The sequence below is a fragment of the Kogia breviceps genome, chromosome X (assembly GCF_026419965.1).
Source record: "Kogia breviceps isolate mKogBre1 chromosome X, mKogBre1 haplotype 1, whole genome shotgun sequence".
Classification (NCBI taxonomy): domain Eukaryota; kingdom Metazoa; phylum Chordata; class Mammalia; order Artiodactyla; family Physeteridae; genus Kogia; species Kogia breviceps.
The window spans coordinates 24,389,124-24,412,583 of NC_081330.1; the positions used below are offsets into that span (position 1 = coordinate 24,389,124).

At 34.6% G+C, this 23,460-nt stretch overlaps 1 protein-coding gene across 4 annotated transcripts in view; it reads right to left on the reverse strand.

Moving 5' to 3' along the window:
• Window positions 1-23,460, reverse strand: part of STAG2 (STAG2 cohesin complex component) — a 120,610-nt gene that overhangs the window by 7,278 nt on the left and 89,872 nt on the right. For 2 of the 4 annotated variants that reach the window (XM_059050056.2, XM_059050053.2), the window contains exons 23-32: window positions 23,158-23,250; window positions 20,684-20,858; window positions 16,341-16,480; window positions 14,561-14,662; window positions 11,911-12,059; window positions 10,141-10,269; window positions 6,263-6,486; window positions 3,734-3,923; window positions 3,533-3,643; window positions 310-436 (exon numbers count right to left, since the gene is read on the reverse strand). In XM_059050056.2, coding sequence (XP_058906039.1) covers window positions 310-436; window positions 3,533-3,643; window positions 3,734-3,923; window positions 6,263-6,486; window positions 10,141-10,269; window positions 11,911-12,059; window positions 14,561-14,662; window positions 16,341-16,480; window positions 20,684-20,858; window positions 23,158-23,250 — 1,440 coding nt within the window. The remainder of the gene's footprint in view (window positions 1-309; window positions 437-3,532; window positions 3,644-3,733; window positions 3,924-6,262; window positions 6,487-10,140; window positions 10,270-11,910; window positions 12,060-14,560; window positions 14,663-16,340; window positions 16,481-20,683; window positions 20,859-23,157; window positions 23,251-23,460) is intronic. The other 2 variants (XM_059050058.2, XM_059050059.2) reach the window with 1 other exon arrangement.

Below are 23,460 nucleotides of genomic sequence, written 5' to 3' on the forward strand. Positions count from 1 at the left end.
ATGGTAAAAAGATGGCAAATTATAAGGTGATACTATACTTAGTATACTATTAAGCAAAATAAATCCTTTACATCTATATATTCCTAAATTAATCTGAAAGTTCATCACCTTAAATTAAGACCTAACACCCCCACCAACCTCACCCTCTTCCTCAATCCCTTCTCATGTATCTAAACTCCTGGCAACTATTTTATTTAAGAATTTTGCAAAACTTACTTTTCATAGCAAGTATTTCTATCCTCTAGTAAATATCCAACTTAATTTCCAAAAAATCTAAATAGAAAATCCTACAGAATCATTGTATCTTACCAAGTCTATATCCATGGTGTCGAAATCCATCCCCTCATTAAGATCTTCAATCCTCCCTTCTGAGGACATCATAACATCTTCAACAATTGGCTCTTCATCATCTTCCATTAGGCTTGTACCACGCCGACTAGAGAAATACAAAACAAGGTCAAGATCTGAACCAAAGTTGTGACTATTAATATATTGGCAGCAACTATGTGGCTCTGTCTATTCAAGTGTAATGGAAAATGATGGAATTAAAGGTCAGGGAAAATGATTAGGCATTGATCATGTCATCAATGATGTCAAAACCCCAATGTTCACTTGTCTAAAAATGCTAAGGAGTTATGTTTATTCGATATTACTTTAATACATTTAGCTTGATAGTTCTGATATCCCATTTAGAAGTTCAATGAGAATTTCCCACATGGGAACAGACAAGATACCTCAAATCCTTTTTGAAAGTAGGCAGGGTACAAATTAATAAACAAGTATAAAACAGAGACCAAAGAAATGACATTTTCAGAATACATATATTTTCATGAACATATAATGTTAATTTTTACCCATCACTCACTCACTCACTCAGTCAGTACCTAAAATGTACCAGGCACTCACTCACTCATTCACACAGTACCTACTATATGCCAGGCTTCTACTGTGTCCTATGGATGCAAAATAAAAGATGAATAAGACATGGTTCCTGCCCTCAAGGAGCTCACAGTCTACTCTGGGAAACAGAGATAATTAATTATGACAAAGTGTGATAAATACTTCAAGAGAAATATGCCTTTAGTGCTATAAAGATATACTGAAAGAAGAGATTAATTCTCCTTCAGGAAGAAATGAGCAACATTTATGCTGAAACTTGAATTCTGTATCCTATAAAACTCAAAACTGAGACATATATAGAAAAATAAAATAAAAATTAAGACCAAAAATTCTGTTATCACATTATTATAAGGAAAAAACTCAAATTTCAAGTTATAGAAAAACAGAAATTCATTCTGCACTTCATTTGAAGTATAAGAAAGATACATGTGATACAAACTATGAGGGGGGGGGGGAGGGAGGGAGGGAGAGGGAGAGAGAGGGAGGGAGAATTTGGAAGTATTTTCAGTTATAGGGCAGATACCATTACAGAACAATTGTTGTAAAACAGAAATATTTTAAAGTCTCAGGCAATAGAACACTTATGGTACAACAACCAAAAGGATCTTCTGGCAATAATTATTTAACTGGGATAATTTCTTAGTCACCTGAGGAAGTTTATCTCTAAGAAGAATTAAAACTAACTACAAACATTGTATCTATATGAGATGATGGATGTTCACTAAACTTGTTGTGGTAATCATTTCAGGATGTATGTAAGTCACATCATTAAGCTGAAGATCTTAAACTTATACAGTGCTGTATGTCAATTTTATCTCCATAAAACTTGAAGAAAAAGTTATTCAATCAATCTACAAACAAAAGAATAATGATAAATGGTACTTAGTAATGAGATGCTGTGGAAGATCTTGGGCACCGGCGGGAAAGTTTTCAGGGGAGACATTAAGGACCAAATGATTGCATGGCAGAATTCTGAAGTGTTTGGACTGGTGACTGGTCAGAAGCTAAGAAATCACTTGTTGAGTTCAGTGTGAAATAAGAACATATATTAAAGGGAATGTGGCTATAGAAACAAAATAGGGGACAGAATCAAGGGATAGTATAGAGAATGAACATATTAGACATACTCGGATCAGAATCTATAGATGTGATAAAGTATACCTTGTCTGTAGAGGTTCTTAACACCACTACACATAACTAAAGTGAATTTAAATAGACTACCACTCATGTGGTAAATGATCATTTCTTAAGAAATATAGGTAAAATTCTCATCATTCAAAAACCAATAAAATGAAACATAATATAAATTTTAAAAAGAAGGTAACAATTATTATCTCCCAGCATTAAAACATATACCACATTATGTTACAAATACAAACCTTTCAAACTAAAAAACTTAATCAGAATCATCAGATCTTCCCCCTTTGTACCAGTCATCTAAAGACTACTTATATGCCATTTCTTTTGGAGCCAAAGCTAATAAAGATTTATAAAACTCATACAGATTCCAGTAAAAACAAAGTATTTGAAAATTAAACTACAATTTTTTTTAGCATTGGACATTTATTCATTCAATGAACATTTACTTAGTACTTTTTAATGTGCTGAGCACTAACAGGAAACGAAAGTAGTCCCTATTAAGTGGTACAAACTATTATGTATAAAATAAGCTACAAGGATATATTGTACAACACAGGGAAATGCCAATATTTTATAATAACTATAAATGGAGTATAACCTTAAAACCTGTGAATCACTAAATTGTACACCTGTAACTTACATAATATTGTACATCAACTATACTTCAATTAAAAAAAGAGAAAGAAAGAAAGAGGTCCCTGCCCTTAAGGAGCTCACAGTCTAGAGAAAGGGACAAATTCATAAACAAATTACAATACAATGTCATAAGTGCTATAAGAAATAGGAGTATACATAGTGCTATGGGAGCATAGATGACACCACAGCTTCACATAAGGTGACACCTGAGCTTGTTCTTTTATGATGATTTTACCAGTTGCCAGGGAATACGATATGATACTAAAATGTAGGCAGGGGCCATATTTAGAAAGATCTTGCATGCCATGAGCTAAGGAGTCTGAACTGTATCTTGCAGGCAATGGGGATCCATGGAAAGGTTTTAAGGAAAAGAGTTACATTATCAGATTTTTATTCTAGAACAGCAATTCTTGATGGCAGTGTGAAAGATGGAGTGGTGGTGAGGGGAGTGAGGGAAGGGGTTGGTGAGAGGATAAATGGGAGATTTGAGGGAAGAAAACGAGTTAGAAAGCTAATATAATAGTTCAGGTGAGAGATGAGGGCCTGAACTAAGGTAGGGATCAATTAAGATGTAACAAAACTGAATTTTTAGCTATAGTTCTGTGTACCAAAATAAACAAGGATTCATATTTAAACTTTTCCAACAGATCAACCTACAATCAGTCCTTTAGCTAACTAGTTAATATTTAAAAGTTTTTTTTTTTTACTGTTGGAAAGACCAATTTTTAGTTCCTTGATTATTTCAGCTTAGTTACTCTAGAGAGTTTGCTGAAATTTTTAGATAAGGCACACATTAAAATATGTTAAAATGAATTAGTGAACTCCTGTACTCAGACAATAAGGCACTCTCACTTACATGGCATGCTGAAGATTAGTTCGCAGTTTAACATAGCTCATTGCTGCTCTCTCCTGCTGCTGCCTTGCTTCCTCTTGTTGTCTTTGAGCTAACATCCATGTTACCTGCGTGCTTCAAGGAGAATTTTATTCTTCTTTTAACTTAACTTTTTTCTATGTAATTAATAAAGTTATAGTACAGAAAATGATCAAATGCACTTACTTATAATCAAGAGGAGTTTGATGATGTTCAGTCTGCATTGGATAGACACTCATGAAACTGTCCTCAGGTCGTAATCTTTTAGGCTCTCTCATAATTGTTGAGGTGAGTTGTGGTGTCTGCATCATAACTGGGGTGTGCAGTGTTTGTTCTCTGCTTAGCCACATACTGTCACTACTACTGCTTTCTTCAGCTGAGAAAGAAAATTAACAGCAATGAAGTTCAGTCACTAATTTTGATTAACCAAGTGTCTGATACAATGTTTTCAGGTCAAAAAAACATCTGTTTACTTTCCACATGCTACAGCCTGGAACAGAAGGATACAAAGGCATGTAAGGTGCAGTCCTTGCCATGCCCTTACAGCCTAGTTGTGGAAAAAGAAAACACAGGCAATTATAACACAGTGTTGTAAGTGCTAAAAGAGAGGGAAGCACAGGTAGAATGGGAACAATGAGAGGGATCAGAGCCAGCTACCCAGAAGTTACTTCTGACTAGAGTAGATAACTGTGTGGACTGTGAAGTCTCCTAGGCAGGGGGGAGGACATAAGCAAAAGCACCGAGGCATGAAACAACAATGACTGAACCATACTAATTTGCTGATATTCAGCAATTTTTTACCTGCAAAAATGGTAATTTCATATGGTTCAAACTAAGAGTTTAGTACTCCTGGAGTAGATGGCAAAAGGTAAGGCTGAATAAAGAAAGAGTCAGGTATCAATTTATGCAAAGTCTTATAAGCTGTGCTAAGGTGACAGGAACTACTGCTGAAGGTTTTACGGGAAGCAATGTGGTGAGTTACATGTTTTAGACAAAGTATGTAGTGGTAGTGTGGAGGACAAACTTAAGAATATGAAGACTAGTAAGCAAACAGGCCACTTAGGAGGTTAACTGTGTAGACTAGGTGAGTTAGAGGTTCAGAATGCTTTAAAATTTATAGTGGCACGCAGGGAATACATCTTTTAATTTGATAACTTTTCTATTTAAAAAAAGGACATTTTGGGGCTTCCCTGGTGGCGCAGTGGTTGAGAGTCCGCCTGCCGATGCAGGGGACATGGGTTCGTGCCCCGGTCCGGGAGGATCCCACGTGTCGCGGAGCGGCTGAGCCAATGAGCCATGGCCGCTGAGCCTGTGCGTCCGGAGCCTGTGCTCCGCAACGGGAGAGGCCACAGCAGTGAGAGTACCGCGTACCGCAAAAAAAAAAAAAAAAAAAAAAGGAAATTTTATGTTAACTTGCTATCAAGCCGTAACTATTTTAACTGGTCAGGGATGTAAGAGAGATTTCTCCACAGACTGGGATGTTGAGACTATATGACCAATCAAGTCCAAATCTAAGTTACAAGTTTAAGTTATAAGTTACGAGTTTATGCATTTATATTATTGGACAAAAAGTACTAAAACCATTAATCCATGTGGCAATTTAACAATATGGCCCCTAAAAAAATAAATAAAATTAAAATATGGCCCCCAAATCTTTGACACTCCTCACATTAACAGGTGGGGGATGATGTCCCATTCCCTTGAATCTGTGCCCTGTGATTGCTTGGTCTATAGAATATGATGGAAATTATGCTATGCCAATTCCTGGCCTGAAGAAAATGGCAGCTTCCAGAGTTCTTGTCTCTTGAGACACTTGCTCTTGGAGCCCAGTCACATGCTATGAGGAAGCCAAATAGCCACCTGGAAAGGACATGTGTAAGGTGGTCCTGGCAGACAATCCCGCTGAGGTCCCAGCTGACAGCCAGTATATCACATACATCTGTAAGTGAAGATGCCTCCGTATGTCACCAGCCTGTGAGTATTCCTAGCGGAAGCACCAGACATCATGTCCCTGCTATGTCGTAAGTTTTGGGGGTAGTTTGTTACTCAGGAATAATAGCTGGAGCAAATTTTGGCAACTATGCTAATTTGTTTAAAGTTTCCTAAGGAGAGGAAGAAAGTCCCCAGACCCATTCTGAACCAACCCTGGAGTACTAAGAGTCCAAGAGATTCAAGTGTCATAATGTATTCTTAACCCTAAGATTATAGACAGCAACTTGTATTTCTATCAAGTTCTTTATGATTAATGCTCTTCTTCCTAGAAATTCAAAAGTTGGGACCTCTCTGAATCTGTTGCACCACTTAAACTAGATGATTTGATCTCTTAGGTAATGATTAGCTCTAAAATATTGAGTCCATATCCCTATATATAGAGTATAGTGCAGTGATTTAAAAGCAGGTGCTCTAGAGTGAGACTGCCTGGCTCTGCTACTTAATATTGGTGTGACCTTAGGTAAAAGTTACTTAACTTCTCTGTACCAGCTTTCACATTTGAAAAATGAGTATGTACCTAAGGAGCTGTAAGAACTGAATTTATGTATGTAAAATGCTTAGAACAGTACATTTACACATAATCGGAGGACACACTGTTCAAGATATTATTTAACAACACATATCTCAAATTTAAAAATAAGGTGACCCTTAATGACAATTCAGTCATTAAGGTTTACGGTAAACATAAAGGACAAATATAAAGAGAATAAACTATATTCTTACTGAGTGCGAGCTGCATGCCTTCAACCACTTTCCGTTTTCCTGTAGATGGCTTTGATTTTTTACTCCGCACGGTTGACCCCCGACTGCTGATTCCACTAATGACTGACATGGTGTCATCATCACCACCAGCTAGCAAAGAATTTCGGTATGACATAAGTGGAAGCCACACATCTTCTCTTCGGAGTGACATCTGAAAGGTCATGAACTTTTCCAAGTAAACATACCTTAAAAAGGAGTAGAAACCATTAGCTTTGATACATTAAATTGACATAGCTTTTTTTTTTTTTTTTTTTTTTTTTTTTTTTTTTTTTTTTGCTTTTTGCTTATTCCTATAGGCTCACACACTATAATGGAACATACAATGATTTAATGAGAGTTAAATAAAAAGTAAATTAGAATGAAAATAATGGTTGATGGGTCTATATTTCCTCAAAGCATGCAGTAACAACTGAAGGATTATTAGCGTTCTCTTTCTCGAGACGTCTCTGTTCTATCCTAACATTTACAAGTCCTCTGTTAGAAGAACAATCCTGAGTCATACTTCTGGAAAGAGGATTGGATTTAAAAATTACACAACTTGGGTTCTAGTCCCAGTTCTACCAACCCCTAGCTGTGTGAGCATAGGCTAATAATATTACTTCACTACTCAATCTAAGCCTCATCAGTACACTGATGAACAATTTTGTCTCTATCAGGATTCTCACATTAAATGAAATAATTCATAGCATTTCAGCTTATTATTTGTTGACCATCTATGTCCCAGGCAATGGGGATAGATACAAAGGTCAATCAGATATGGTCCCTACCTGCACAGTATTTTCAGCCGGATGGAAGTCATACATCTACCCTTGGATTCAAGTATCACAAGGATTTTATGACTTATATATAATATAGCAATCAAAAATCAACTAACATTTGTGTGACTACTGTGTGCTAGGCATTTTCCTCTTACGTTCTTTAACCTTACTCTTACAGTCTTGTGAGGGAGACATTCTCCCCTTTGACAGATAAGGAGAGAAAGGATAAGAAAAGTTAAGTAATATATCCATGGTCATAAAAATGAGAAAGCAGTTTAACCATGATTCAAATCCCAGGCTTTTGACACTAAGAGTTCAGCGCTTGATTGTGTAAATTATGCTTCACACAAGTTTCATCAACTAACTGTAAAGTGCAAACCAAATTTTGCTGTCATAATAATGGCTAATTCGAATCAATTCAGAATCACCAGTTTTGAACACCATAAGAGAAAGGACAGGAGAGATGAGTTACAAACATACTGCTTAGTGTTAGTTGTATATATTGTAAACATATTTCAGCTACACACAGTAGTACAGTACTCATCAAAGTGTGGTCTAGAAGTTGGCTATTAGTCTGAGAACTTACCAGCCTGACACAAGATGTGCAGTCTGAGCCAAAATATACTCACTAGTTGAGAGATTTACAACTATGTATCCACCACAAAGCTTAATAGAACGTTCCAGATAAGTAGCCCTCCCTGATGCTAGTTCCCTTTGTCCTCTTTCCAGCCACAGAGGTTGCCATTAACCTGAACTTGCTATTTTTTGTCCCCATTTGTAATGTTTTAATACCTATTTGTCTGTAAACATCATAGCACCATTTTGTACTTAGCTTTTTGCACTCAACATTATAATTTTAAAATCTAACCATTTTGGAAGAGTGACATCAGCTAACACTATGGTGGCAATCATTTTCCAATAATGTAAGTGTATCAAATCAACATGTTGTACACCTCAAACTTACACAGTATTATATGTCAACTATATCTCAATGAAGTCAGAAAAAAAATTTTTTTAAGATGAACAAGATCTGAGGGTCTAATGTATAACATGGTGGCTACAGTTGATGATACTGTATACTTAAATAATACCATATAATTGAAATTTGCTAAAAGAGTAGAGCTTAAGTGTTCTGATCAAAAAAATGATAAATATGAGGTGATAAATGTTAATTAACTTGATTATGGGAATCCTTCCACAATGTATATGAAATCATCATGTTGTACACTTTAAATATATTACAATTTTATGTGTCAATTATAGCTCAATAAACTTGAAAAAAATGTTTAAGATTTTAAAAGCAGATCAATTGGATTGTGTGAATGTTATTTCAATCCCAATTCAAAGTCCCTGATGACATCTGATACTAGAAATTTGAACAATTAAATGGGTTTTAAATAAAATTAAGGAATTGTGTTTACTTTTAAAAAATCTAACCATTTTGACCACTGTATAGTATTCCATTGTATATTAATCTATTGATACCATTTTCTAGCTGATAGATGTTTAGTCAGTTTTGAGTTTTTCCCTATTCAAACAATGCAACAGTCAAATACTTTAATAGTTATCCTTCTACACATGTGTAAGAGTTCCCCTAGGGCATCTACCTATGAATAGAATTACTGGATCATGAGGTAGGGAGAATCTTAAACTTTACTAGACATGCCAAGTGTCTCCAAAGTGGTCTTGTACCAATTTACTCTGCCACCAGCAATGTATAAAAGTCTCTGTTGCTCCACATCCTTGGAAATACTTGGCGTTATCAGACGTCTTAAGTTTTGCTAATATGCTAAATGAGAAATGTTTTGTTTTATTGTTTTAATTTTTATTTCTCTAATTAATAGTGTCAATGCAATTTTAGGGGGGGCAGGGGGCGCACCACACAGATTGTGGAACCTTAGTCCCCAGACCAGGGATTGAACCTGGACCCTTGGCACTGAAAGCGTGGCGTCCTAACCACTGGACCACCAGGTAATTCCTCAATGCAATTTTTAACTGAGATAAATTTATATATAATAAAATGCACAGAAATTAACAGTAAAGTTGGATCAGTTTTGCAAATGAATGCAGCCATGTAACCCATACACCTATCAAGATACAGGACATTCCTATGACCCTACAGAGTACCCTGTATCCCTTTTCCCATTCAGTCTCCCCAACCCCAAGAAGTAACCACTATTGTGATTTCTATCACCGTTTTGTCTGCTTTAGAATTTCATATAATATCTATACAATGTTGGGTTTTTTTTAAGACTTTTGATGTGGACCATTTTTAAAGTCTTTATTGAATTTGTTACAATACTGCTTCTTTTTTATGTTTTAGTTTTTTGGCCACAAGGCATGTGGGATCTTAGCTCCCCGACCAGGGACTGAACCTGCACCCCCGGCAGTGGAAGGTGAAGTCTTAACCACTGGACCACCAGGGAAGTCCCCAAGATCTATACAATCTTTAAAAGCAAAATACTGGTGGGCTTTCAGAAGACATTACCTATGAGTTATTCATATTCTTCTGTCTTTTTATACCTCAAAGCCCGGGGTTGGAGGGTGGGGGTGGAAGAGATGAAAGAAGATTTTGAGACTTTAATTCCATTTGTTAGGCTCTCTTAGAATGTAAGTCACCATTTTAGAAGACCAACCCATAAAAGTATCCTGTTTAAATCGCCTGTTGAGAACAGGACTTGTAGTTAAAGTACAAAGATAAAAGAGGGGGACTTCTACTTTCCAGTGTAGTCACGGCTCAGGACACAGACCAAGATGCTCCTGACGGATCTGTGATATTATTATCTGTTAAATGCTCCTTCCTTAGTTAGGCTGAGCCAAGAACTCAAATAGGAATACACAAAGCATTCCAGTTACACCTCTAAAGCCACAACTACACTGTAAGGGGAACTCACAGAATTAAAATGGAGTATTATGCATAAACAGTTATAATCCTTAAATTATAAAATTTCTGAAGTATAAAGCTTTTTGTGCATTAAAGCAATCCTAAAAATCTAATCTAATCTGAGAGGGAAACCAAGTATAACAATTAATCTTTAAGAATTCCAAAACAAAATTAGAGTATTTCTAGCAAATACATACACTGTTCTTTTGTCTTGTCGAAGTAGTTTAGAAGAAAATTCACTGAGAATATCAAGAAATGCCAAATTTAAAGGTGGATGGCTCTCTCCTTGTGGATTAGGCTCTTTAAAAGCAAATTCTATGCCATCTCTGCAACAAAAACAACAACAAAAAGAGACAAATATTTAAAGGACTACAATACAAAATTGAATAACTTAGGGAATTTCTCTATACTTCATCCCATTACTAAGATGTTTCCTTTGTCATGCATTTAATCTGAGGAATAGAGAGAAAAAGGAGGCTATAGTGCAAGAATGAGCAAATATATTTACATTTTATGCCACTTTTACTTTGTTTTGGTTTTTATTTTTATTTTTTGGCGGGGGGGGGGGGCGTCCATGCTGCGCCATGTAGCATGCAGGATCTTAGTTCCCCGACCAGGGACTGAACCCTCGCCCCAGCAGTGAAAGCGCCAAGTCCTAACCACTGGACCACCAGGGAACTCCCAACTGTTACTTTCTTTAAAACAAAACAGATACACACATACACATACCAGCTGGTCTTTATTTAAAATGTGGTTTGATATATCTACATTCTCTCCTCAGTTCTCTTTTCCATAGAAAATAACCCAAATCCTTTCACATAATGATCAGTACATTTTTTGTATTTTTCAAGACACAAAGGAGATTGACTATAACACACAGGATCAACTTAAAAATAATGATTCAAGACTATCTGTAATGACCCACTTAAGAATAAAGTTTTAAAATTAAACTCCACTCAGGGCCCACTTTATATTTATTTAACAATAAATACCTCTATTAATCAAGACAACTACCCAACATTATATATATATATATATATATATATATATATATATATATATATATATATATGAAGTAAGATATTACTTCTCAAAGTAATTACTACATGTGTGGTCCTTAAATATTACCTAAAATTCTCATCCGAAGTATTAAAAGGCATAAAAAGAAATTTGAGACTTTTAGAGCAAAGTGAAAAGGAGAGAGTAAATTAAAGTTGAGGAAGGTATAGGACTAACAAAGAGCAGAACAATTTCTGAAGGGAGACATTTAACACTTCATAATTAAGTAAGCAACAGGAATTTTTAAAAGACACAAAACAGAGAGCTTTCAATGAAACAGAGCCCAAGTCTCTTGATTTTTCCAAAGGCAAGGCTCTTTATCCACAATAAAGACATAAAGGGTATTAATAACCACATGTTGGTTATGTTAGAGCTCTAAAATATATTTAAAAGTATAATTGATCACTAAATTACATGCCTAAAATAAAATCAGATGATTTCCAATTTTGATAAGGCAAAGAAAACATGCAGACAACATAAAGACTGTGGCTCAAAACAAGAGAAAAGGTCACTACAAAATAGAGAACAGAACCAAAAACAGAAAACTTGAAACAAAGAAATCAAATCTCAAAAAATTATCTACCCAGCAAGAGAGATTATGACAAAAACTGTTAAAAGAGATTCTATAATACCTGATGAATATATGCTGCTTTTCTTCACATAATTTATAAAGATTTTGTATGGTTTTAATTAAAGCAAAGACATTTCTATAAAAGGTGTTTTAGTCCCAATTCATGTGTTAACAGAGATAGCACTATAACCGGTTCTTAAGAAAGGAGACATGCCACAGATTTGTGAACAAGTAATAAAGCATCAATTGAACTTGGTTATTCTAAACAAAAGAGCAAGATACAAAAAAACTTCATGATTAACAAACAGAAGAGCTGAATAAAATATTTGGAAATTACTTGTGTAGCATAGCAATGGCCTCTCTCGTTTTCAATTGATCGAGTCCAAAAGTTAAAGCAAAACGTCGAGCAAGTTCTTTTATGCCACTGAATGTTGAGGATGACCTATCAAAATTATAGCCATTTTCCTGTATCATTTCATTAAAAAGCTGTTTGGAAAGAAAGAAAGCATGTTAAAGTTTTTTAATAACTATGGATTATTAACATCTAATTTTAAAATACTATATTTTATATTTAAAATATACTTGATGTTCTATAAATAAGGCATTGTACTTCATTCTAAAACATGGATTTTTAAAAACATGATACAAATGACCAAAATTGTAGCACTTCATATATTCAGACTAGAGGTAGTTATTGACATTAGAAACTCCTTGGATTAGTTATGACAGAATTCTTTTCTGCCGGTATTAATTGGATATTAAAATAGCATATAAAAATATAAAGAAAAAGGAAACCAACTAACAACTATGGTCTTATTGACATTTAAATGATGGATCTTCACATCAAGAACTTTCATCATAAAGTAAGCAAAACAAAATACAATCTTTCAACTATCAAGCTGCCAAGATTTTTAACAGATAATGGCTACTACTTAAGAATACAGTGCAATGGGCACTGATCTGCTGGGAACATAAACTGAGATAACCTTTCTTTCTACAGAGCAATCTGGCAATATGTAGTGAAAGCTTTAGAATTTCCATGGCCTTTGAGTAAGCAATTGTTATTATCAGACTTTATCCAAAAGGAATGATAACAGTAGTATTTGTATACAATACATAAGTACAAAAATGTTTGTCTTAGTGCTATTTATAATGGCAAGAATTGTAAAAAACCTCAACATCAAATGAGAAGAGATCTTGGTTAAATTATAGTCCCTCTATAAAATGGAATACCACACAGTCATTAAAAATGCAGAGGAAGTCTGTCATACAGAGTGAAGTCAGAAGGATAAAAACAAATACCGTATGCTAACACATATATATGGAATCTAAAAAAAATGTCATGAAGAGATTAGTGGTAGGATGGGAATAAAACACAGACCTACTAGAGCATGGACTTGAGGATATGGGGAGGGGGAAGGGTAAGCTGTGACGATGTGAGAGAGTGGCAGGGACATATACACACTACCAAATGTAAATTAGAGAGCTAGTGGGAAGCTGCCGCATAGCACAGGGAGTTCACCTCTGTGCTTTGTGACCACCTAGAGGGGTGGGAGGGAGGGTGACACAAGAGGGAAGAGATATGGGAACATATGTATATGTATAACTGATTCACTTTGTTGTAAAGGAGAAACTAACACACTATTGTAAAATAGTTATACTCAAATAAAGATGTTTAAAAAATAAAATTAAATTAAAAAAAAAAAAGACCCATGCAGCCGAAAATAAATAAATAAATTTATTTATTTATTTTTTTAAAAAAATGCAGAGGAAAGTATTTAATGGCATGAAAGTGTTCAGGATTTATTAATATGAGAAATTCAGGATTTCAAGACAATGCACAATATGATTTTTTATTTTTGTAAAATAAGATTTCACATAGGCATAAAAAAGATTAGGAAGTTAAAAATTAAAACATTGTTAAGTGAAAAAAATTAAGGATAAGTTATATTTTTTCTAGTTTTCCTATTAAACTTTCTACAGCAAACAGCTATTATTTTACAGCAAAAGTTATTTAAATGCTGCCTTTAAAACCTTTTAAGTTATATTAATTTTAATAAAGAATATCAAAATATGCAAATGAAATTAAGAAGTTTCATACCTAGATCTCTAAAAAAGCAAGAAAGTTTATCAAAGTGAAATGGGTTGGGTTATGTTCTGCATGCATTTGGTCTCTACAGACAAAAGTATACTAGGCAAATGATTTTTGCCTAATTAAACCTGCCTTGACACTGCCAAAATGAAAATGACTGGTACATTTTGATTATAAGGTTGATAAATGCTCATTAAAATACATGTGCAAATGTACAAAGAATAAAGTAAAATTCACCTGAAACCTACCAAAGCAAGTTAACCACAGCTAACATTTTGGTGATTATTTTTTCCAAATAGGTACACAGAGATGTGCACAATTTTATAGAGATACTATACCACAATCTTTTTTTTATTCTCAAACTATATATTGTAGAGATCTTTACAAATTAATGAATACAGACCTACACCAATTTTAAGTGCTACACAGCCACTGCAGAGATATACTACACAATATATTCATCTAATATCCTATCGACAGGCATTTGGATTATTTTCTAATTTCCTGCTATTATAAATAACTTTGTAATGTATAATCTTCTACACTCATTTTTGCAAACTTATCCTATTACCACTGTGGACGAACTTCCAGAAGTAGAATTGCTGCCTCAAATCGCATACACATTATAAATTCTGAAATGTATTGCCAAACTGCCTGCCAGGAAGGTTGAACCAATATACCTTGCTGACAGAACCTGTTTCTCCCATACCTTGCCAGTTTCAAATCAAAAAATGATCTCACTTGTACAATGTCTACTAGTGAGATTGAGTATTTTTCGTTTCCACTTTTATGAACTGTCTGTCTATTGCATCCTTTGCCCAGTTTTCAACTGTTACCTTGAAAACTATTAAGTGCTTATTTTGTTAGCCTAAACCTGGTACTCTTCATGTCTTACCTGTTGCAAACTGAGAATAAGGGTCTTTGCACACTGAATTTTGTCTATCTGCCTTGTTTTACTCATTGTTTCTTTGATGATATCGCCATAGTCATTATAATACTAGAAAAGAAATTTGTACAAATTAGGCCTTTGTCTCTTAAAACTATTGGACAATAAGACTAATTCTAGGTTAGTCACATAAGCATATCACAAGAATGTTATTTAGCTAGAATTATGCCTTCAAAGACATGAAAGAATGTTACTAAAACTTGATTATAATCTTTAAACACATAATCCCTAACATCAGTAAATTCAGAAATATCAGAGTTAAGATCTAATCACATTAAGCTCCACAGCTGGTTTTAAGGAGGTATATTGTTTAAGAATAATTAAGTTATACATATTTTCAGAAATAAAACAAAGGACAGAAACAAAGTTCTTGTGCTCTTTGTGAACTATTAAGACAATGAATGTAATCAGTTACTTTCATAACTTATTCATTGCTAATGGCATGTAGTTCATGAGCAGTTTCCAAATTTATTGATTTGGCTTATAGAAACTAACAGCCTGTTAACAACATTTAAAAGAAAACTTACTGTATGTGGCATTTACATTACACACTGCACAGGAATTTTTTTTCTAATTTAAGATTTTGTTTCAAAATGCATACATTGGGGCTTCCCTGGTGGCGCAGTGGTTAAGAATCTGCCTGCTGATGCAGGGGACACGGGTTCGTGCCCCGGTCCGGGAAGATCCCACATGCGGGAAGATCCCACATGCCGTGGAGCGGCTGGGTCCGTGAGCCATGGCCGCTGAGCCTGCGCGTCCGGAGCCTGTGCTCCGCAATGGGAGACGCCACAACAGTGAGAGGCCCGCGTACCGCAAAATGCATACATTAACAACTACCAGAGATTAACACGATAACCATGCCCCTATATAACTAACAAAATTGACTTTAATCTAGAATACCTAAGTCTAAAAGTTTAAAATTTGCAAAATGACTTCAAAAACCTTAGTTTTAAAAAAATCTAACAAGTATCAGGCCAAATAACTTAAGTTCCAAAGTACTTTATTAATGGTTCTATCATGTAGGAAAATATTCTGAAGAGAGAATTAACTAGGTATTGATAAATGTATTACATATTTTATCCCGTAAAAGCAAAAGCTTAAAAAAGTTTACATTTATAATTAGATTTTACTTGAAAAAGGATTACAGAAAAATCACCACACCGTATTTAGTCACATTCTGTTAGTACAACAACAATATCCTTTCTACTACTACTTAAAAGTTAAAAAAGCTCACGTATATTTATGACAATGTGTGAATAACCCACTGTGACTCAAATCAGATTTTCAGAGCTTAAGGAACCTTAGCTATCACAGTGGAACAGATGAAGAAACGCAGGACACAAAAGATACTGAATTACTCAAGGTCACAAGCTGCATAGTAACAAAGCCAAAACTGTATTATCTGGTTCTCTGACTCCTAAACACTTTTTTGTTACATCAAGCAGGGGAGGGACACCATCCTGTTGTTTTAAACTAAATCACAAAAGCAATTTCTATTAGTGACAGTTAACCTAAGACAAGCTGTTTGCAATATTCCAAACACAAATGAACTCAATAAACCCAAATTGTCCATTAATGGAGGATCGGAGGTATGAGAAAATTTACTGAAAATGTTAAATATTTCAAGAGATTTTTTACACTAGAAAAGTAATTTACTATTAAAAAATTCAATGGCAACCAAACATAAAAGCGACGTAAAAATATCTCACTATCCATTTTTCAACTTTACCTTCATATACTGCTTAAAGATATCTGCAGCTGTATTCATCTCCACCACAGTATATACAATTAGCTTACAAAACGCTGCAAGTAAATTTCTCCTTTTGTGCAGAGCTTCAATTTTACTGGCTTCATCTTCCTGCTGACCATCTGGGGAAAAAGGTTTCCAATGTTAAGCCATCTGTATTTTACTTCAGCCGTGTGTGTGTGTGTGTGTGTGTGTGTGTGTGTGTGTGTGTGTGTGTGTGTGTGTGTGTGTGTGTGTGTGTGTGTGTGTGTGTGTGTGTGTGTGTGTGTGTGTGTGTGTGTGCGTGTGCGCGCGCGCGCGCATGTGAGTGTATACAACAAATTCAATACAAAACATCTTTATTTTGGAGAATTTGAAAAATAAGGGAAAAAACATTTAAATAAAATAAAAATTATAATCACTCAATATCTTCATGAATGACCAGCCCATTTATTCCAATACACAAAATTTTTGTGACGTCAAATCAGAAGGCTGTTTAGTGAACATGGAACAGGAACAAGTGGAGTGAATGAGAGGAACTGATGTTTAGTGAAATCAGGCTAAGCTTGCCTAACACATTAATCTACTTCCCTAGCAGGATAGTTTAACGATGAGACCTGCATATTCAGTATCTGTTGGGTAAGGCTCTTTCTTCCCTAGGGGCAGACAACCTCAGAAATTCTCCTATCCCTTCTAAAGATGACCCCACCCAACCTCAAACCCAACTTTTATTGACAGATACTTCCTTTATACATATTACAGATATTCAGTTAGACTGGCTTAGAAACCATTCTGTCTTTTTAAGGTAACTTCACATATATCTGCTCTGATCCATTATGTGAGATCTTGATATTCAGTTATCAAAGGGACAAAATTATTTCCAAATTCATAGTTGAGAAAGCCGGATTACAGCCTCCAAGTACTGCCAAAGGATTCTGAAATTATTTGATACTGTCCATAAAATTGTAATGAAGCCTTTTACATAAAAAGCTATGCAAAGAATTTTCCTCTTGACAAATTTTACAAATGAAATTACTTACATAAAAAATACTGTGTATAAAATAAGAACTCTTTTTAAACAAGTATTTATTTTACCCTGTCTCTGATAATCCTTGATAACTGCTAGTAAATAAAAACCAAATTTTAAGAATAGGAATTTGTTTAAGACAGACCATCCGAATCCGAAGTTTCTGTTATCAAAAGTGCCTATTCCAGAATGCCAAAGTCATTTGCTTAGAAACCTAAAACGTACTGTTCATTCTTTTAAAAGCGTATACTGAACATACAAACTAACTTTTTCTTAATGACCTGTGATTATAATGGATTTCTATACAATATTGTTTCCAATCATTGTTTGGTAATGTTCTCAGGAACTAGAGGGATACAGACTTATTCCCCCTACAGACTAAGCTACCCAGATATTAAGAGTTTTTTGAGCCCTGATTTTTAGGTTTCTTCACTTCTTACTTATCAAAAATTAGCCTCCTTTTTCTCTTGTGGGGATTAAAGAATGTTAGAGAAGTGTCTAACACACTGAGCCTTTCATAGATGTCAGTTGCCATTAATATTATGTGTTGCCAGTGCCTCTAGAAGCATTCCCTATTTTATTCTCCCCTTCTAGTCTGATGTGGGCTAACAAATCAAATAACCATGGGTCTACAATACCGGGGGTTAGATGAGTATGAAAAGCAATGGAAACCATCATATGTTGCTGGTGGGAGGATAAAAGAATAAAACCACTTTGGAGAATAATTTGGCAACTTGTGGTCAAGTTTAAGATGCACATAGACTATATAATCTAGCAATGCCACTCTTAGGTAGACAGGCACACCTCGGAGATACTGCAGGTTTGATTAGACCACCGCAATAAAGGGAATACTACAATGAGTCACATGAATTTTTTGGTTTCCCAGTTCATATAAAAGTTATGCTTACACTATACTGTAGTCTTACTAAGTGTACAATAGCATTATGTCTAAAAACATGTACAGGGCTTCCCTGGTGGCGCAGTGGTTGAGAATCTGCCTGCTAATGCAGGGGACACGGGTTCGAGCCCTGGTCTGGGAAGATCCCACATGCCGCGGAGCAACTAGGCCCGTGAGCCACAACTACTGAGCCTGCACATCTGGAGCCTGTGCTCCACAACAAGAGAGGCCGCGATAGCAAGAGGCCTGCGCGCCGCGATGAAGAGTGGTCCCCACTTGCCACAACTAGAGAAAGCCCTCGCACAGAAACGAAGACCCAACACAGCAAAAATAAATAAATTAATTAATAAACTCCTACCCCCAACATCTAAAAAAAATAAAAAATAAAAACATGTACATACGTTAATTAAACATTTCATTACTAAAAAAATGCTAATCATCTAAGCTTTCATGCGAGTTGTAGTAGTAACATCAAAGATCACTGATCACAGATCACCATGACAAATATAATAATAATGGAAAAGTTTGAAATGTTGCAAGAATTACCAAAAAAAGACACAGAAACATGAAGAGAACAAATGCTATTGGAAAAATGGCACCCACAGACATGTGTGATGAAGGGCTGTCACAAACCTTCAATTTATAAAACTACACAGTATCTACGAAGTGCAATAAAAGGAGGTATGCCTGTACACACTAGAAAAGCATTTGCACATGTGCTCAAGGAGATAAGTATAAGAACATTTTTGTAACACAATTTATAATAGGAGAAAAGATGGAAACAATCTAAATGTTCGTCAATATGAAAATGGATAAAGTGTGGTTAATTCATATCACATAATATTCAGCAGTCAGGATGAATAAGCTATAACCACGTCAATACTGACAAATTTCACAAATAATGTTAACTCAAAAAAGCAAGATGAAAAATAAAATGTTCAACATGATACCATTTATGAAAAATAAAATGTTCAACATGATACCATTTATGTGGAAGCTAGCAACAGAAAATAAACTACATATTGTTAAAAGATACATAAATTCCTAGTAAAATAAAATTAAAATGCAAACGCACTATAAACAGCAAATTCAGGATAGCAGTTATCTCTAGGGAAAAAGAATAATGGGATGGGGAGGGATATAAACAAGGGCTTCTTTTGTATCTATCTATTCCTTTAAAAAACAAATCTGAAACAAACAGAGCAAAATTTGATAAATGCTGGTGGTCAGTATATACAAATGTGTTACATTTTATTCTTTTCCATTTCTGATGTTAGCTTATTTCAATGGTGTTTTGACTCCTACAGAACAGTTAGAACTTCTTCTACATGCCCACAACACTTTGTACCTACCTCTATTACTTATCAAATCACATTATAATTACTTGTTTTTAGATACGTCTTTTCCACTTGAATTGAATTCTTAAAGGAAAAGACCATGTCTCATTTTTTTGATATTCATAGCATCTAGTATACTGCCTGCTGACCAATAAATGTCAAATGAATGTTAAAAATAAAGTGTAACTAAACCAATAGCTGAAAGTGAATGGTGGAAAATTCTAAGTATATAAACTTTAGTACATGGATTTTGATATCTGTTTTGGCTACTAAGGTTTCTCAATTCTGTTCTGGTTAAGTTTTTAATACTTGAGAACAAAACTCTCTATTGATTAAAAAATAAGCTACAAGCCATGTCTAGAATTATATATAGTTAAAAGCTTTGCAGTGATGTGCCAGTTTATGTATGGACATACACATACTGATGTTATATATCCTTCAAGTTTAACTTCAAATTGGAAAAAAAAAAAAACACCCCAGAAGAAGTCACCAAATACTAACTGTTTTTCCACGATTTCTTGTTCAAGTAAGGCATCTGTGTATGCAATTAGGGTGCAAAGAGTAACTTAACACTAGGCAAGGTTGGTTTCATTATTTACCTGTAACATTCTGTACTGCCCCAGACTTTTACAGAAAAATTATGCTATGAAAGTAGACAACAAAAAGGTCATTTAAAGAAACACTTTATTCTGCTCTAATTACTTGAATATTGGTATTACCAATGATTAAGGGGAAAGAGAAGTAAATTTTGTTGAGTACCTACCTACTACATGCCCAGGCACTATACTAGTCACTTTGCTCAATTTAATTAACTTGTACAGTTCTGTAAGGTAGCTACAAATTAGAAAATCAAGCTCACAACTAGTGAGAAACAAAGATTTGATTCCAAAGCCTATGCTCTATGATACCACGTTGTCTTTACAATGTTACAAGCAATGAACACAAATTGCACTGGAAAATGTACCTGTGTTTCATGTTTTAAGAATAAAATATCAAACAGTAGTGTAACACTTTACATTGCTGTTAATTAAATTTGATTTATAGTAGATACACAGATTTAACAAAAAGATGGCAATAAAATTACCTGCACTGTTATTGTCATCATCCTGTTCAATGAAGACATGATCCAGAATAAAGCTGAGCAACTCAGACTGCAATGAAGAATCAGGGGTGTAAACTAATGGCTCTAACATGTCACGCCCTCCTGACATAATCTGATGGCTGAAGATCATCAAAATATCACATAGAATAGTGAAGGCCTAGTATAAAAAAAAAATTAAAAAAAATAAAAAAAAAAGGATAGCATGCCATAAACCAAAGTTTTTCACGAACTGTCACAAGTAACTTACATACTTAATGTGGAAATAAAATCCAACTTTCGATATTTGAAACTCATAAGAAAAAGCAATGTCTAGTATTTTCCTAAGATTTTAAAAGTGAAGAGTGTAATTTTTTCCAACAATAACTGATATTTGCATTGTGATTTACTAACTGCAAGATAATTTCACAAATATTCTTTTTAATTATCAGCAATTTTCTTTTAATTTTGTAAGTGATTTGTACAATATGTTAACATCATCAAAACATGCAATTAGGACTCAATCTCAGCTTTTCTGACTCCAAACCCCACCCTTTACACTATACCACAATGTCTCATGGTATACATTCTCAAATATCAAATAATGTATAAACTTGGTACCATTCTTTTCTTCTATGGAAGAAAAACACTTATACCAAGAAGATGAATATCTCCTAGAAGATCTCTTAGAAGAAAGATCACAAAATCTATAGGACTTTTTAAGCACTCTCATTGTCAGTGTATGTGATGATTAAGTAAAAAAAACATAACCAAGTGTGGGTCTGCTTACTAATCATCAGGCAAACCTGACAGTATGATAAACATAAGGCTGAAGTGGGACTTCCCTGGTGGTCCAGTGGCTAAGACTCCACGCTCCCAATGCAGGGGGTCTGGGTTCGATCCCTGGTCAGGGAACTAGATCCCGCATGTCACAACTAAGAGTTCGTATGCCACAACTAAAGATCCCACGTGCCACAACTAAGACCTGGCACAGCTAAGTAAATAAATAAATAAATAAATAAATAAATAAAGCAAGCAATAAATAAAGCTGAAGTTATATATATATATATTTGGGGGGGGAAGAAGTTATATCTTGAGGAGCTTTATAAAAACTCTGCCAGGAGTTTTAAATAGAGTCAAACACTGGTAAAAGTAGTCAGAAGGTAACTGGAAACAATTTAATTATTTGTTGGGAAGGGATAAGGAAAATAAAATTTTGTGATCACAAAGTCAAACAGAAAATTACATTTAATGGAAGACTACTACTAGAAGGACAGATTATAATATAGAGCTCAAAGCAGATTTTAATAATAGCTTTGCCTTTTTGGAACTAACCACATTTATTTTTTCTCTATGCTTTTACCTCTTCTTTTGGTCTCTTCCTCTCATTTTACTACTATAGTAACAATTTAGACCTATCAAGATATTTGAGTTTACAAAAGCGTTTGCAACATACACAGTAAGGACACACAGTGATAAGCATGGTGACATTTACTAATTAGGTGAACTGACAGGTCTTGTGAGCTAACCAGGACATATTCCTGGAAGCTGTTAGGAAGACTAGTACACAGGCTATTTAATGACCAAATAATTAATCTCCAAGGCTTGAACAACAGATTATATATAAAGGAGATTGTACATAATAACCCATAAGGAATTATGTGCTAAGACTGTAAGAAATATGTAATATTAAGCTGAGTATCTTGGTGGCCTATGAAAATATATCAAGTAATACTTCATGTATTAAGTTTGGATCAGTGTATACTTCATTGAAATCCTATTCTAAGACATTAACTATAATCTCATTTTACTACCTTCTGAAATTTTGTCCCTCTTATCTGAATTGTAGAGAAGAAAATGTCCCAAGTCCTTTATTGTTACAGTTCAAAACTAAATACGCTCCTGGTCCCAGGATCAGAAGTTATTTTACAGATGGGAAAACTAGCCATGGCACTAAGTAACAATGTATTTCCAGATTGAGAAGCTTAGCAGCAATGGAATCAAGAGGGCATATGGGGTGGGAAGGTAACACTCTGAAGACGGAAGTGATTGAAATTTTTATTTCAAAGTCCACATAAGAAAAAATAACTCACACAATCAGGATGGGCAGGAATGCCAACATCTGATAATACTCTCAGAGATAACAAAACCAGATGGACCTTTCCTCCCTGAGGCATACCTGTTATACTTGTTGCTTTCAGGAATAATTTATGTAACTGCATACACCTACTTTGTATATATGGGTCTGTTTACCATGTGTGGCATAAAGAAACAATAACAGAATAACTGCAATATGAGGGTAATCTATAATGCTCCACATGGAATTAATGTTAATCTATTTTTTGAGCATGGTATATACACAGACAGATACAAGATATTTCTACTTTGCCCAATTTCAGTAGTTCTTAAATTTTCTATATTAGTTCAGATATTTATTCAGGGTTGCTTACAAAAGACTGCTATCTATAGTAATTACTAACCTGTTCTTTAACGGTGGTATTCACGTTGGTCAGGTAATGCTGACATATCTGACAGAATACCCTCATCTGTTTCTTTAAACGCAGCAAGTCCTCCTTGAAAAGATTTAACATGAGCATTTTAAAATACTGTATTAAAAACTCATTCAGTATTTAAGATATTTTAAATTACATAAAACATCACCATATATTTAACTATGTTAACTCTGCTTGTACATCAGATTTAAATTCTTTATTATTTACCAAAAAGGAAAACAAAAACCACTTTTAAAATCTCAACAAATTGCAGCCTTAAAAACACCAGGT